This window comes from Gadus morhua, chromosome 22, assembly GCF_902167405.1.
Source record: "Gadus morhua chromosome 22, gadMor3.0, whole genome shotgun sequence".
Taxonomy (NCBI): Eukaryota; Metazoa; Chordata; class Actinopteri; order Gadiformes; family Gadidae; genus Gadus; species Gadus morhua.
The window spans coordinates 23498999-23515934 of NC_044069.1; the positions used below are offsets into that span (position 1 = coordinate 23498999).

The 16936-nt window shown below is 44.2% G+C and overlaps 2 protein-coding genes and 1 long non-coding RNA gene across 5 annotated transcripts; 1 reads left to right on the top strand and 2 right to left on the bottom strand.

Moving 5' to 3' along the window:
- Positions 1-661: 661 nt before the first annotated feature.
- On the bottom strand, positions 662-3819 carry polr1f (RNA polymerase I subunit F). The gene is made up of 4 exons (XM_030347619.1): positions 3482-3819; positions 3141-3282; positions 2513-2721; positions 662-1236 (listed from the first exon to the last, which is right to left on the bottom strand). Exons 1-4 carry the CDS (start codon positions 3778-3780, stop codon positions 723-725), a joined length of 1164 nt encoding a protein of 387 aa, XP_030203479.1. The 5' UTR covers positions 3781-3819; the 3' UTR covers positions 662-722.
- A 6676-nt stretch (positions 3820-10495) lies between these two features.
- Positions 10496-12368, top strand: LOC115536386 (uncharacterized). Its single transcript, XR_003974673.1, has 3 exons — positions 10496-10636; positions 11002-11626; positions 11739-12368. It is a non-coding gene; the product is annotated as an uncharacterized LOC115536386 (long non-coding RNA).
- On the bottom strand, positions 10564-15740 carry tmem196 (transmembrane protein 196). 3 transcript variants are annotated; one of them, XM_030348206.1, is made up of 5 exons: positions 15283-15740; positions 14805-14861; positions 11982-12120; positions 10954-11072; positions 10564-10681 (listed from the first exon to the last, which is right to left on the bottom strand). In XM_030348206.1, the coding sequence occupies exons 1-5, from the start codon at positions 15427-15429 to the stop codon at positions 10610-10612; spliced, it is 534 nt and encodes a 177-aa protein (XP_030204066.1). In that variant the 5' UTR covers positions 15430-15740; the 3' UTR covers positions 10564-10609. The 3 variants fall into 3 exon arrangements, with proteins under 3 accessions (XP_030204066.1, XP_030204065.1, XP_030204067.1); XM_030348205.1 differs by having other exon boundaries at positions 15265-15740; XM_030348207.1 differs by lacking the exon at positions 10564-10681 and having other exon boundaries at positions 10927-11072; positions 15265-15740.
- Positions 15741-16936: the final 1196 nt, after the last annotated feature.

The window sequence follows — 16936 nt, forward strand, 5'->3', positions numbered from 1 at the left end:
TCCCTTTCATCTCATACCAAGGTAACACCGTTGAGCAGGGGGGGCAGGTCACACATTGGGGATATTTGGTGCCCACTCGACAGATGTTAAGGAGAGGAGGAATTATTGCTTTTCTTGAACAATCCTCATGGACTTTTAAGGGGACATACAATACCACCAGGTGCGAGTGTGATTAGCCTTACAAGCTGTTTTGAAAATCTGCCCCATATGACATCACTAGTGGGCGTGTCCACCTAGATCTCTGCTGGATAGATCAGTCTACCAGTCTATCCAGTGGACTGAAGTAAACGTTGCTCATCTATCGAGCACAGATCTAGATGGCCACGCCCACTAGTGATGTCAGATGGGGGCAGATTTTCAAAACGGCTTGTATGGTTAATCACACTCACGCCTGGTGGTATAATATGTCCCCTTTAATAAACATTTCTGGCAGATACTACCAGGAATGCGATAACAGGAACTCAAGCTTGAGTCTGAGTGTAAACTTGCACCCCCTTAAGGAGTTTTAAGAGAACTACACATTCTGGTGGTAAAAACAGATTCCATCTTTCAGATCAGGCCTCTTCTCCATTTATAGTATGTAGCACAAGGCCTGTCAACTGTGTCCAATCCACTATTGATACAAGACATGGGCACACCAAAATGACCCAATTCTCATCGGTATAGCCGGCATCCCGCCTTCATTTATAGATTTTCTTTTCAAGAACATTTCAAGCTAACTGCTAGGCGTCCGATTTCCTCTTTTTCTTTGACTTGGGCCTCTGGGGATCCTCTCTGGGACAGGGAATTATTTCAACAGCCATCTCCAGCCTCCTCTTCCTGCTGGGCTTGTCGCTAAGGTAACCGCTGGAGTCGCTGCCGTGTTGCTCCGGCACCGTCACTGCCTGCTCCTGCCCCTCGTCCTTCGGACCCTCATCCTTTTTCTTCTTCTTCTTCTTCTTCTTTTTCTCAGATGTAGGGGGACTGTCCGTGGCTCCGTCCAAGTGTTGGTCGCCTCCTCGCGGGGCCGTCAACTCCTCCTCCTGCTCCCTCTCCTGCTTCACCGCCCTGCTGACCTCACCGTCCTCGTCGGGCTCCTGCCTGACATCACCCTCCGTCAGCACCGCATGCTGCTTGTCTCGCTTCTTCTTCTTTTTCTTGGGCGTCTCCTCAGGGGCCTCCGGGGCCGAGGGCGACGTCTGGTGGTCGGTGACGATGCACTCCATGCACTCGGCCATGGCCAGCATCTCCTGAACCCTGGAGCGACCACACAACTCGTCAGCAGCCATATTGAGGTACATGTTCAATGAGCTCCCCCCCTATTCTTCCCTTCAGTAACACAGCGGTCACAACTCCAACTGTTCTTTGAAACTCTAGATTATAGCAGCTAAGGATCTTGAATTGCCCTCATTGGGGAAAAAGTTATATATAATATCTGTTAGGGGTGGGAATCTACTGGCACCTCACGATTCGATTCCGATTATGAGGTCAACGATTCGATTTCTGAAGTGATTATAGATGCAACAATTTTTTTTATGTACATTTCCATGTGAGTTTCAAAAATATATATATACATCTAGGTTTGCTACTCAGAGTTTGCTAATCATTTCCTACTTTTGTGATGATCATTAAAGACATCAACAGATGAATTAACTTATCTAATATTTCATAAGAGAGAAAGCTTTTGTCTCAAATATGACTTTCTATGAACAATGCAATAATCAATGCAGCTTGCATTATAACACAATATGGAAGCATGTAAAAAATAGGTTTCAGTTATATTTTCTTTCTATCTTTCTTTTCTATGTCATTAAAGGAAAAGCTGCTCTTGAATTAGAAGGAGTTCTTGTGTTTGGCTGTGAGTTTGCGCGCATGCTATGGGTAGGCTGAATCGCAATCATGTCTAGACAAATCAGATTGGCCAATACACACTGCAGATAAATTCAATAATTTTAAAATTACAGAAATTATCCCTCTCTGGCGAACAGAATGTTGCAGCAGGCAAAAAAAATAAAATGTAAACCCCAAATAGCTGTAGGCCTACAGACAGACCGATACTTGGACATCAGCCGATGGTACCAAACCAAATGCAATGTTCTCATGAGCGAAAAACATTACTTTAGAGAACCTGCACTTACAACACATTTACATTATATATACAAGATGGCCCTACCTGAAGTCAACATCTTAATAATGTATTTTTAAACAGACCATCTAATACAAGGAGGGGGGGATCTTCTTATATGGGTATTATATTGTTATATACAAGCTGTTGAGCCGTAATCTTCACAATTTACTGTTATTTGGACTTTGCTGACAATTCGAATAGCGTGAAATTATATAAATGAGCTGGCAATGTGGTTTTAATGACAAGGTTCAGATGACATCGACAACGAAGGCGCAATTCTACGGTCAATTAACTTGCATTTGTTGTAGAAGCTAAAACTATAATAGCAACCACTCACTTATTATTTAGACATCGGGAAGATGTAGGGTAACAATGACGCAACCTGCCCATCTCCCCCCCACTCACTTGGTCCGCTCTAGCCGTCCTCGGATCAGTAACACGCCTACTTGGTCGGCGTCTATCTGGTTCACCTCAAACTCCAGGCCTGCTCCTATCCTCGGCCCCATCTCTCGCCAGGTATCCACGGAGATCAGGTTAGGTTTGGGGATGCTGGCGTTGAAGCAGCCATGCACCAGGCAGCCAACATGGCTTGCCCCCAGTTTATTGACTATGCCCTGTGCAGAAGAGATATACAACATAGACATACATTTAAATGCAGTAAAGAGGGGATAAAATAATCATTGTGTATATATACACTCATGGATAATCTTGGTTGATCCAAGGTTAAAAAATGTATGTCCCAAAAAAGAAGCAGGGCTTTTAATGGCTTGCAAACATGGGCTTATATATTATGACCCGTTGTGAGAAGTATGTACAGATGGGGCCAAGCATCTGCTTTTTATCCTGGCCGTTTTCACCTGAATCTCAATGCGAGCCTTTAGACTACGCGTTCTTCTGTGAAAGTGAAACATTAATTTCCAAGTCCAGGCAGAGTGGTTCGGGTTGCGACAGCGGACCAGAAAAGCATAGTAGTAATAAGACTGCTACCATGATCTATAACGTTATGCCTGTGAATCATATGTCAGATACTCACCAGCAGCTTCTGTCCTGGTTCGGGGTTGAAAACCACAAAGCTGGCAGCTATGTCCATGTGGATGTAGCCGTTATCGTCACAGATGTCTCCCTGGGCGCCCAGGATCGAAATGTGGTCATATGCCAAAGGAACCCCTTTCAATCTAAATTAAACGAGTAATAAAGGAGAGAGCACGTCATTCGCTCGGGTAGAAGTAAACAACTTGTTCTCAACAGACAGCCGAACGCAGACACAGGAAGAGAGAATCGGCGCTCACTGTTGGGTTGAATGGTCGACGTTATCAGAACTACCCTGCCTGCAGCTAGGTCTGCTATGTCAACATTAATCAGCAAACAGCTTACTTCTCGGAGTACTTCAGCAGCTCAGTGTCCAGCTCCTCCTGTATGCCCGTCCTCTTCCTCTTTATGTACATGGGCGCCAGGCCGATGCGTCTCCTGTGCGTGTCTAGAACCAGACACGAGTACGGCGCCGACACCAGTTTGCAAGCGTCGGCAAACGTGGGAATAAACCCCTGGCCTGACGCTGGACCTCCAGCAATAATACTGGGGAGTTTGTTCAGTGTCGCTGGACCACCCGGGGGCAGTTCACTGGACATTATGAGATGTTTTGGCGTTTCTGTTCCATGCTTGACATCAGCCATGCTGTTCCTAAAAGAGGGAGATCAACGAGCAACGATTTCCGTTTTGAAGAAGCAACACGCTTCTCGAAACATTTACATTTTGTTGTGGCGCCCCCGTCTGGAAGCAGGTCATATGACAATTAATAGTTGCTGAACTCAGAATAAATTCGATGGATTTTTATAGAGTTTCCGCTCGCGCATTGCGCGCACTCAACCTCTAGTTGTAATTAAATCAATAGCAATAATGTGGACACCCCAGTCAATAATGTAACACATTTCTGAGGGCATAATATAATAACATTTTGCCTATAATGTTACAACGTATAACATTTTGGTTCACCTATTAAGTAATGAAGCAAGCGTAATCATTTCCTCCTTACATTATGAAGCAAGCATATAAACTTTCTACCTATAAGCCATTTTCACAAATTTTTGCCGCATTTGTAGCCTATTTCAGGAGATTCTACAAATGCGGCAAAAATGTGTAAAAACGGCTTATAGGTAGAACATTTGGTGAACTTTGGCCTCTAGGTTGCGCTGTCATTAATGACGATGTGCTTTAAATCCTCCCTCTTCAAATTAGTATATTTATATTTTTTGAAATGTCTGGGGATCCTGTCAGACCTCTTCATATAGCTAATAAATTATTTTTCATGGAAACATCAGAATTTGGCTGCCATGTTGAAAGTTGTCCAAATCAATACTACATATCCAGACAGCACAAATTCTGTACAATCTTCATGAAACTTGCCCGATATGATCTTCAGCCCAAACTGAACAAATGCGTCAAGCAGCTTTTTCAATTCAAAACAGTTTTGCCGTGATAGCCAATCAAACTTGAGGGCGAACCCGCCAAACAGGAGATAAGCCAATTTCTCAGCAACTCTTTAACATATCATAGCCAAACTTGGTACATAGACTCATGACTCATTCTGGAGACACCCAAACAGTTTGGTGACCTTTAACCTCAGAGGGACGTCAAACAGGAAGTGAGCTCTTCTCTCTTCATGTATCCAAACCAAACTTGGCTCATAGTCTTATGACTCTATCCTGATGATCCTGATGGTGACATTTGACCTCTAGGGGGGCATTAAAACCACAGCGAGTGTGATCACTTCTCAGTCTATCTTTTATTTTGTGATGTGAAACTTGTTGAAGGTTGTGTGTCTGACGTAGATCTATCTTCTTGCTCTGGCTACTCTGACTCCCACTAGTGATGTCATGCGGGGCAGATTTTCGAAACGACTTGTAAGGCTAATCACACTCACACCTGGTGGTATAATATGTCCCCTTTGATAAACATATCCAGCAGTTACTACTAGGAATGCGATAACAGGAATTCAAGCTTGAGTCTGAGTGTAAACTTGCGCCCCCTTTACGAGATTTAAGAGAAATATACATTCTGGTGGTAAAAACAGATTCTATCTTTCAGATCAGGCCTCATCTCCACGTATAGTGTGTAGGACAAGGCCTGTCAACTGTGTCCAATCCACTATTGATACAAGACATGGGCACACCAAAATGACCCAATTCTCATCAGTATAGCCGGCATCCCGCCTTCATTTATAGATTTTCTTTTCAAGAACATTTCAAGCTAACTGCTAGGGGTCCGATTTCCTCTTTTTCTTTGACCTGAGACTCTGGGGATCCTCTCTGGGACAGGGAATCATTTCAACAGCCATCTCCAGCCTCCTCTTCCTGCTGGGCTTGTCGCTAAGGTAACCGCTGGAGTCGCTGCCGTGTTGCTCCGGCACCGTCACTGCATGCTCCTGCCCCTCATCCTTCGGACCCTCGTCCTTTTTCTTCTTCTTCTTTTTCTCAGATGCAGGGGGACTGTCCGTGGCTCCGTCGCCGTCCACTCCTCCTCCTCCTGCTCCCTCTCCTGCTTCACCGCCCTGCTGAATTCTCCGTCCTCGTCTGGCTCCTGCCTGACATCACCCTCCATCTGCACCGCATGCTGCTTGTCTCACTTCTTCCTCTTCTTCTTGGGCGTCTCCTAAGGGGCCTCCGGGGCCGAGGGTGATGTCCGGTGGTGGGTGACGATGCTCTCCATGCACTCGGCCATGGCCAGCATCTCCTGCACCCTGCACACAGGAAGTGAGCTCATATCCTTGCAAGGCTTTCATGTATCCGAACCAAACTTGGCTCATATTCTTATGACTCTATCCTGATGATCCTGATGGAGACATTTTACCTTAAAACCACAGCGAGTGTGATCATTTCTCAGTCTATCTTTTATTTTTTGATGTGAAACTGGTTGAAAGTGCTGAAGGCTGTGTGTCTGACGTAGATCTATCTTCTTGCTCTGGCTACTCTGGTCAATTCTGCTTGCGGACGAGTCGTGTTACCTTGCAACGATGTGTACGATCTACGCAACAAACAAGATCACAGAATACATATGGCAGCCCTGTAGGCAGATGCGTTGTTAGCAAGTCTATTCCAGCCCTTACAAAGCAACTTCAATGTATTTTCGTTGTGATAACCGTTTGCCAATATCTTTCATTGTAAGTGAAATGACAGAAACGGTCATCATGTAGCCACCTAACCAATAGGGTTAGGAACGATTATCGATGCATCTTGATGCAACAATTTATTTTATGTACATTTCCATGCGTGATTTTCCAAAAATATTTATATACAGTACATCTGAGTTTGCTACTCTAAGTTTGCTAATCACCTCCTACTTTTGTGATGATCATTAAAGACATCAGCAGATGAATTACCTTATCTAATATTTTATTAGAGAAAAAGCTTTTGTCACAAATATGACTTTATATGAACAATGCAATAATCATTGCAGCTTGCATCACAACACAATATGGAAGCAGGTAAAAAAATAGGGTTCAGTTTTATTTTATTTCAAATCTTTCTTTTCTATGTCATTAAGAAAAAGCTGCTCTTGAATTAGAAGGAGTTCTTGTGTCTGGCTGTGAGTTTGCGTGCATGCTATGCGTAGCCTGAATCGCAATCATGTCAAGACGTATCAGATTGGCGAATACACACTGAAGATAAATGAAATATTTGTAAAATTACAAAAATCCCTCTCTGGCGAACAGAATGTTGCAGCAGGCGAACAAATTATTATCATTATTTTTATTAAAATTCCAACTATTATTATTTTATCTGCATCTAGAGGGAATCGTTCTAGAGAGAATTGCGATGCATCGAAGAATCGATTATTTTTCCCACCCCTAATAACCAATTAGTTCTGCCAACCAAGATTAGTTTATGGAGTCATATTCTGCTTGCCCCCCTCATATTCTGCTTGCTTCTTCTTCTGCTTATTTATAAGGTGAGTGCTGCATGCAGCGCTTAAGTATTGTTCTTCATAAGTTTCTTTCTTTCTTTCTTTCTTTCTTTCTTTCTTTCTTTCTTTCTTTCTTTCTTTCTTTCTTTCTTTCTTTCTTTCTTATTCTCTACAAACTTTGGAACCTATCTCCTTCCTACATTTTTAACTATAGAGACTCCATTCTAATCTTCAAATGTTCAGAATAGCTTGGAATCGCGCGCTTCTTTTCCGTTTTTTTTTTAAATATTTTATACTTTTTAAGATATTCTACTTTTAAAATACTGTACTGTTTAAGTCGTAATAACTAAATCAAATTTCTACCGTTTATCTTCGTTCAAACCATTTCAATAATATGAATTTCGATATCATTTAAACTTTATTCTGAATCACAGTTTTAATTTCATACCTACAGAAGAGGATTAGGTCCACACAGGGGATTAGGTCCACACAGAATTCTGAGAATTCTGAGAATTGAGAATTCTGACTTTGAGAATTCTGACTTTTAAATCAGAATTCTGAGAATAATGTCAGAATTCTGACAATAATGTCAGAATTCTGAGAATAATGTCAGTATTCTGACTTTAAACTCAGAATCCTGACATTTATCTCAGAAATCTGACTTTAATCTCAGAATTCTGAGAAAAAAGTCAGAATTCTGATACCAAAGATATAAAAGGTGAGTGAGAGTTTCACTCACCTTTAACTCTACACGAAATGGCTTCTTCTTCTTCTTCCTCCTACTGCATAAAGTAAAGTGTCTCTCCCAAAGAGGTTAGTCCTTACAGGTAGGCCTACCCGTAGTTCTGACTTTAATTTCAGAATTCTGACTTTTTTCTCAGAATACTGAGATTAATGTCAGAAATCTGAGTTTAAAATCAGAATTCTGAGATTAAAGTCAGAATTCGGACATTAATCTCTGTATTCTGAGAATAAAGTCATAACTTAATTATTTTATTATGTCTGTCCCTAATCCTCTTCCGTACATACCGGCTTTAATTTTCAGTTGATTTACGTTGACGCTGGAGCGTGAGGACGTTCAGCAGTGTTGCCAGATTGGGCGGTTTCCCCAATCTATTGAGCTACTTTTTATCATGCACCAGTTCGCTATTCTCTTAAAGACACACACACACACACACACACACACACACACACACACACACACACACACACATTCACAAGCAGCAGTTGCAGATTCTCTTGGCATGTATGTTGTGGTCCTTGTGATAGAGAGTGACGTGGCCCCTTCGTCAGCGATAGCTCCTATTGGAGTGTACTGCAGAGATCCCAAAGCAAAACGAGTGTGCACAGACACACAAACACACACACACAAGCACACACATCAGTTTTGAGTCCTCTCCGAAGTAAGCAAGGATCATTTTGGGCTATTCAACAGCTTTGATGTGGTCAGTGCTGTTGTACGGTATATCATTATATGAGGTTAGCTTACCGCTATCAGGTTACTTTATATGTGAAGAGAAAGCAATAAGTCCAAAACCTAAATGATTAAAAAGACAATCTGCCTGTTTTTGCATGTGTGTGTGCAAGTGTGTGTATGAAACGGCCTTTAAGCCTATATTTGTAGGAGGTCTTGTATCCGGTGGAATGATTTGTGGCGAATTATTTTTCTATTGTCTATATATATTCACTATGTATCAATATCATTCTTTTATTTATGATGCAGAATGGACCTGGTGGTTATTGTAAGCATTTGAATAACGGATTGGAATTGTTGCGTCATAAATATTTGTAATGGCTTCCATAGTTTTCTTCAAATAGGGCTTGAAGTTGATATTTCTAGTAATGTGTGTGTTTGTGTGCATGTGTGTGCACGTGTGTGTGTGTGTGTGTGTGTGTGTGTGTGTGTGCGAGGACGTGCATATGTCTTGTACATCATCTCTTGATCAAGCCTGACAAACAGCAACATAAGCAAGGTGCATTAACAGTGTTACATTTATTTCAGTTTTTATAAGAAGCTTATAGAAAAATATCTTTGGTGTACGGATATTGACCAGTTAAATACAAGCAGCAATGTAAATTACGAATTGTTCTATTTTCACTTGATATATGTATCCACAACAATGCTATACTGCTGGCTGTACCAGGAATCTGCATTCATAATAAGGAAGACCGAGGGAGATATAGAAAGAGACAGAGGGAGAGAGAGAGCGATAGAGAGACACAGAGAGAGATAGAGAGACAGATTGACAGAGAGAGAGAGAGAGAGAGAGAGAGAGAGAGAGAGAGAGAGAGAGAGAGAGAGAGAGAGAGAGAGAGAGAGAGAGAGAGAGAGAGACAGACAGAGAGACAGAGAGAGAGAGAAATAGACGAAGAACAGGTACAGAAAACAACGGTAGCTCTTGATAAAAAATAAACAACAGCATGCCGTGTTTGTGCTATTTCCTCTGAGGCGTACGGTACGATTGGATATTATCGACGTAGTTCTTCCTGCTGAATAGACGAAATCATAGGTTCCGTCACGCAGACGTTCCTCACCTGAAGTATCAGTAAAAATAGCGGCCATTGGTCGTGTGTCACGTCAAACGCACACTTTTGATATGTTCATGCAGTACCTGCCAAGCCTTAAAGTGTATTCCGATGAAAAATTAACCCAGAGTCTTTTTCGGCATGAAACCCATGAAATAAGCCCGCCAGACACTTTTCTTCATTGATAATCGAGTACAGAGTGTGCCTGCGAATGCCCGGAGCAATGTAACAACCCCAATGGCTTCCATGTTATTGGCTAAGGGCAGTGTGAACACTTCCAAATCGACATTTTAACCACTAATTTTGCTCAAAATAGCCCCAAACCTCTGCAGTAGCATGAGTAGGGGTCTCTACACATAAAACGAAGCATCAAAAAGTAGATCAGCATAGAAGGAGTTTATTAAAGAAGATTGTTTTCCATGTGCCTTGCCGGTAGGTCCATGGTTCAAGGAAATCCAATAATAATATAATAGAGGCGCCAACATTTTTAAAACAGCCAAGTATCAAGAGGGGATATTGTTAAGTTAAATTTGTTGCCGCCTCTATTATATTATTTACAGTAGCCGGTAATCTACTTTAGTGGACTTCCTGGAAACATGAACCTACCGGTAAGGCACAGACTTGGAATATAGTATTTTTTAATAACCTCCCGGTACACAAACTAAGTTGATAATGCTTTGTTTTATATGCAGGGACCCTGGTCATGCTACTGCAGAGGTTTGGTGCTATTTTGAGCAATATTAGTTTCCAGCTAGTTTCCACACTGCCCTTAGCAAATAACATGGAAGCTATTTGAGCTGTTACATTGCTCCGGGCATTCGAGGGCAAGCTCTATACTCGATTATCATTGAATAGAAATGTCTCTAACATGTTCTGCCTCACTTCCAATGAGGAAGACCAAAGCTGATCACCGACACACTCTCTCCTCTCTGCAGAGTGTACACAAGTAGTCAATCCAGACAGGTCCATGGATGGCGCTGAACGCAAGTACAGCCCAAATTGCGCACCATGTTGTATTTGTTTCATCGGGCCTGAGCGAAACCCCTTCCAAGAGATGCTGTCCGGAGCGCCTGGTCGTTATAGTGATGTACTGCTGTTTCCGTTGTAAGAAATCTGGGGAATGCCGTTACTGGAGTTCTCTAGGATCTCCTATTATGGGGGGCAGACACACACACACACACACACACACACACACACACACACACACACACACACACATACACACACATACACAGTTGCATCATTATCAGTTTCATATTTGTACTATCACTGACAATAATTCCTGCCACCCAGCCAATCAGAGAAAAACACAGTGCCATTTGCTTACCCTATCATCTCTGTTTACACACTGTTAACATGTGTTTTTTTTCATCATCAGTTTTGTATTATACTTATCAATTATGCTGCCATGTCTGCCGTACCTTCTCGGCCATCTCGTGGGAGTGGTGCAAAGAGTGCTCTCTCTCCAGGAACATCCTCTGCTGCTCCGAGCTGGCGAGCCGGCAGGTCAGCCAGGCGGACAGCGTGCAGGAGGAGATGCCTGCAGGACAGACAGACAGAAGACACAGCGTCCGGAATGGAGGAGCCCCAACAGAGATTCAGTAGTATTCATTTCATTCCTTCATTCATGAATAGAATTTTCCAGAGGAATGATGGATTTTGTGTTTGGAAGCAATCTAAACTTAACAAGGACATGTCTTTGGGAGGTGAACAGGATTTCGTGTGTGTCGGCGGCTGTCAGTACAGCCCTCGTAAGCGGTCGCTCGACGGCACGCACGTCATTCACCAAACTGACAGCGGGACCGGCTACCAGTTACCCTCCTCTCCCTCCCCTCCTCCTGACAGCCCCCTATGCATTGCTCCGGTCTCTCTCTTTAACGTCTTCTCTCATCATCGCTGGTGTCGGGCCCTCCGCATCTCTCCCCTCTGTTAGGGTTCTCCGCTGCTCTCTCTGTCGGTCTGTGGGTGCTGGGGGGTGCGCCTGCAGATTCCTCCCCGGTACATCATCTGCAGCTGTTCTTGCTTCACATCTGTGGTTCATCTTCTCATCCCAAAGCAGTATATCCACTCCGGTTTTCAAGCCACTCTTCGCCAGTTCGTAATAGACTCTGAACAGTTTGTATAGCTCCTTAGCCCATCTGTAAAATCCTTCTTTCTAAGAATTATCCTGACCTACCTGCCTAACCTGTCTTTCCTTGTTCCCTAGTTCCATGCTCCTCAGCCCCTCTGTCAGGACTCAGCTGGACCCGTACCGGATTCCCACCATTCTCCAGCCCCTCGGATTCTCAATAAATTCCTCTGTACCGTCAATCTTCTCCTGCCTACCCTGTGTGGTGCATTTGGGTCAACTACCTCTCCCCTGAGATCATTACAGCTGGCACGCAGCCTGTGGCCTGTGGCCTGTGGCCTGTGGCGTGTGGCGTGGGGGTTCACTGGTGTCTCCGGGTACCTAGACAGGCCAGCGTCATGGCCGCCAGATGGACCGAGTGCATGGCGGTGTCCGGCCTCTTGCTCAGCGCACGCACAAACTGGAAGTTGAGGATCCCCCCGATCAGACCGCAGATACAGCAGGCGGAAAACACAATCATCTGGGGAAGGGTAGAGACAGACAGGTGGACAGACAGGTGGGAAGACGGATGGACAAACAGAAAGACAGAAAGGGGAAAAGAATGACAGATTTGTGGACGGAAAGATGTACAGAGGGATAGGCAGATGGGCAGATGGGCCGATTGAAAGACCAACAGACAGATGGACTGAGAAAAACCGGCCAATAGACACAGACCAATATAGAGATAGACAGACAGACAGACAGACAGACAGACAGACAGACAGACAGACAGACAGACAGACAGACAGACCGATAAACATAGACAAACAGGCCGATGGACACAGACAGAAGACAGACAGACAGATGAGCAGACAGACATATCGGCCAATGGACACAGACAGACAGAGAGACAGAGAGACGGACAGACGTGCAGGCAAACAGACATAAAGATTGTTTATTTTGTATCTGCCAGTTGATGTGATTTATTTGAACCGCAGTGATCATCACAACAAATACAACTACCTCAGTTAGTTTGGTTAAAATGCGTTTCACCAACAGACGGAGCCAGACTCAACAAACGGAGAGAAGGAGAGGACAGGAGAGAGGGTTCATGACAACATATCCTTGGTGTGTGTGTCACAAATTGTGTGATTGTGTGAATTGAGTGATTTACAAACCAAGAATGATTTGAATGTTATTACTCTCCTGCTTCTGAACCGGCCACTTCAATGACTCATATGCCTTAGTGCTAAACAAATCATATTCTCTATTAGAAAATTGGATCACTTTAAATGCCACTACTCTAGAGATATTGCACTGGCAGTGATGTGCTTGTTGCACACACAGTCTGTGAGTGTGTGTCTGTGTGACCAGGTTACTCTTTTTAATCTAATTTACTGCATAATGTACCTTATGATGTATCGCAATATTTATTAAAGCCTTCTACAAACCAATGGTGGAGTGCGTGTGTACTTGCTTTTTTTTAAACCTGCCCTTTTTTTAAGGGCAGGTTTGCTTTCACTCACCACCAACACACTAAAACACACACACACACACACACACACACACACACACACACACACACACACACACACACACACACACACACACACACACACACACAAACTTACCCACAATAACACACACATATTACTGACAGCTGACAGCTTCAGGGAAGATGTATTGGAAAGTGTGAACACAAGGCAAGCTAATGGAATCATTCCCCCACACAGAGACAGCAGATAAAATAGATTGGAGGACGGATAGAGTTGAAAATGAACAAGGGAGCAAGAGGGCAAGACTGAGCTAGAGAGAGAGAGAGAGAGAGAGAGAGAGAGAGAGAGAGAGAGAGAGAGAGAGAGAGAGAGAGAGGGAGATAAAGTGAGGTGAGAATGAAGATCGCTGAATTGAAACTGATTGATGAAAAGGTTAATGAGGAAAGATGGAGAGAAACAGAAAGAGAAAGAGAGCGATATAGAGAGAGAGAAAGGAAGAGAGAGAGAGAGAGAGAGAGAGAGAGAGAGAGAGAGAGAGAGAGAGAGAGAGAGAGAGAGAGAGAGAGAGAGAGAGAGAGAGGAAGAGGGGAATGAAACAGTGACAGGTGGGATAATGTTACTGTTACAGCAAATCACACGGTATCGATCCATCCTTAAAACTCAGTCTGGCAGGGAGAGACAAAGACAGAGAAAGGCAAAGGGAGTGGAAGTGCAGAGGGACAAGATTTAAATCAAAATGTAAAGTTGTTTTTTTTCATTTTAATACACTTCTTCTGATGGGGTTCTGTCTGAAATTATAAACTGCTGAACTGTTGGGCCCTAACCAGAGAGACATTACTAAACCAAAATGACAAGAAGTGTTAGATATCAGATGACGGTGGTGCTGGGCTGACTTTTTTCGGAAAGTACTTAAACATTTAGCTCAAATCACTCCTTCATGCTAGTATTATGGGCAGATCTCAGTTGGAAAGTTGTATAAACTACTTTCACATGACACTAGCGTTATTTTTAGTCATCACTGTAAGGGAGAGAGAAAGTGAGGTAGAGAGATAGATGGAGAAAGGGTGAGAGATAGAGCAGGGCGAGAGAGAGAGACGGAGAGAGAGAGCAGGAGCGATATGCTTGCTCAGGGCTGGTCACGAGAAGCAAGACAGAGGGCGTACGAAGAGAGACAGAAATGAGACAGAAACAGAATCGCAGTGTGTGCATGTGTGTGTCTGTGTGTGTGTGTGTGTGTGTGTGTGTGTGTGTGTGTGTGTGTGTAAGGTACAGACAGAGGAGGAGAGGTGACTGCTTGTCTCCTCTGGTTTCCTCTGATGACTGAGCTCAGGACGCTCAGTACGCGGTGGAGGACAGACGTGTGCGTGGAAACATGCACTCGCAAACACAGACGCGCAGTGGGTTTATAGCATGTCACTGAGACACTATGGGAGCAGGTCGGAGGTCAGAGTGCAAACATGAAAAAAAGCCATCATCGGACCACAAAAAATAATCTGAAAATCTAAATCAGCTTTAACCTTGAGAGCCGATCTGGATGGCTTTACTCCTGCGTACAGCATCTGAAGCACTAGTCAATGACTGAGAGTGTCGATGATAGACATGAGATATAGATTTAGAACTAAGATGTGGTTAGACTGATGGACTGACAAGAACAAGAGCCAATTTACCATCTTGAGACCAAAGGGATCACACAGTTAATCAAGCGTTCTCCTCCAGGGGTTTTACTCACGATAAGACCAGTTCTCTTTCGGGCACACAGCATCCCACATACCCCACACACCAGGAACTAGAAACAAGTGGATTAGAAGTGAGAAATAACAGCTTAGCCAGGTAGTCTACAATGTGTTAACACACTGTTGTCCTTATACGTGAATATTCATAAAATACATACATAAATATAAGACATCTAAATCATATGTTGCCCAAACTCAATCATATGTCGGCATAGAAATATATATACAAATTAAAATAGCATTTGGAATAATTAAGATTCAGTTGTGCATAGTTATTTATGTGTTTTAAAATTGCCCCCCTTAATGACTATTACAATTAATAGAAACGGAAGCAAGCATATTTTATAACTTTTTTTCAACTTGAAATCTCTATATATCTTTTTTCAACTCTTATATTATATGATATTATATGATGAATATGATATTATATATCATATTATCACCAAGGTAACGTACACAGAGTCCGCTCCAAACCGGCGACGCGTCGCCCTGCTGCGGCTTGTGCTCGTCTCGTATCCAGCTGATACCCACGGCCCCCAGGACGATGCTGGCCACGCCCAGGCCCACCTCCACAACCGACAGCAGCAGCAGGCTCCACAGGATCTTGCGGCTGGAGCACATCTTGCCCGGGCATTTCTCCACACGAGGAGACCAGTGAGACTATGTTTAGAGCGGGGATCCGCTTCCTCTTTTCGTGCAAACACAGCGTCTATCTAATCCATAACTCCTTCGGTTTACCGTGGAGAGTTTCCACTACAACATTAAATAAATACCGTAAGTGAAAACCGGCGCCCAGAGACGGAACTTGGGAATCTTTTTAAAGGTAAAGCGCTCGTTGTGAGGTTTGTTGAAACTTGATCCGTGTTGAGAGAGAGCAACGTGTGATGGCTGGTGCTGTCTATGGTACCTATACACTCCTGCGCACTCAAAGGTTTACACACACTGTTCTCTCACGCCCTCTCTCCATCTCTCTCCCTCTCGCTCTCTCTCCATCTCGCCCTTTCTCGCTCTCTCTTTCTTCACCCCCCCCCCCTCTCTGAGACAGAGGGAGACAATCTTCCCGCCCCATTACATTCAGAGGCAAAACTGGCGCGCTCATCCCCCCCCCCCCCCCCCCCCCCACACACACACACATACGCACGCTCGACAACATCAAAATCCATCGTCAAAACCGCATTCAGGGAAAGTAATTTCTGAATATAAATGAGGTTTTCCTAACTTATCATCATATTTAATTTTGGTGTGAAAAGACTCATTCCATTTAATTTCCTTCCCCTTCCATTTTTTATCTTTGACACAATGAATGTGTTGAATATGCCGTCCTAACCATACCTTTGCCACCTGCCACTTGACCACGCCCACCTCACCTGTTGGGGGAGTGGTGGAGCCTATAAATTGTTTGTGCACACTTTAGCTCTTACTTAGCACTCGCCACCAGCATGCTCATGTATCCTGTGTGCGTCTTCAATTAACCAAACAATGATGAGTGAGATTGATGCAAGACAAAGCATCAAGTAAACAAAAATAAGAAGTGTCAGGCGGGCTCTTGAAAGAGGACTCAGATGTCACCAGACCGGTGACACAGGAGGAAGGGCAAGTGACCGCGGTGTGACAGTACCCCCCCCTCTAGGGCTGACAGGGCCCAGGCCGTTCAGGGTGGTCCCGGTGGAAGTCGGTGATGAGGCTAGGGTCCATGATGTGTCGGGACGGCACCCATTGGCGCTCCTCGGGTCCGTAACCCTCCCAGTCGACCAGGTACTACCTGCCCCGGCCCCGGTTGCGTACTGCCAATAGCCGCTTGACCTTTTAGACCGGGCCCCCGGTCTACACAATCACTTCAGGCGGTGATGGGGACGTGGTGGCCGGAACCATCGGACTCTCCCTGACCGGTTTCACCTGACTTACGTGAAACGTTGGGTGGACACGAAGGGACCGAGGCGGGCGAAGGCGTACAGTAGCGGGCCCGACCTTCCTGGTGACGGGGAATGGACCCACGAAGCGTGGCGCAAGCTTCTTCGATGGGACCTTGAGATGTAAGTCCTTGGCTGACAACCACACTCTCTGTCCTGGCTGATAGTCTGGAGCCGGCCGTCTCCTGCGGTCGGCCGCTCTCTTAACCCGGTCCCCC

What these genes read in the sequence shown, in the direction of transcription:
- polr1f (XM_030347619.1), bottom strand. Translation starts at nt 3,780, where the DNA reads ATGGCTGATGTCAAGCATGGAACAGAAACGCCAAAACATCTCATAATG. An exon ending in AACCAGGACAGAAGCTGCTG is followed by an intron (nt 2,722 to 3,140) that starts GTGAGTATCTGA and finishes TCTTCTGCACAG; the next exon opens with GGCATAGTCAATAAACTGGG. An exon ending in GGACGGCTAGAGCGGACCAA is followed by an intron (nt 1,237 to 2,512) that starts GTGAGTGGGGGG and finishes TGGTCGCTCCAG; the next exon opens with GGTTCAGGAGATGCTGGCCA.
- tmem196 (XM_030348205.1), bottom strand. Translation starts at nt 15,429, where the DNA reads ATGTGCTCCAGCCGCAAGATCCTGTGGAGCCTGCTGCTGCTGTCGGTT. An exon ending in CGGTTTGGAGCGGACTCTGT is followed by an intron (nt 14,862 to 15,264) that starts GTACGTTACCTT and finishes ACTTGTTTCTAG; the next exon opens with TTCCTGGTGTGTGGGGTATG. An exon ending in CCCACGAGATGGCCGAGAAG is followed by an intron (nt 10,682 to 10,953) that starts GTACGGCAGACA and finishes CCCCCATAATAG; the next exon opens with GAGATCCTAGAGAACTCCAG.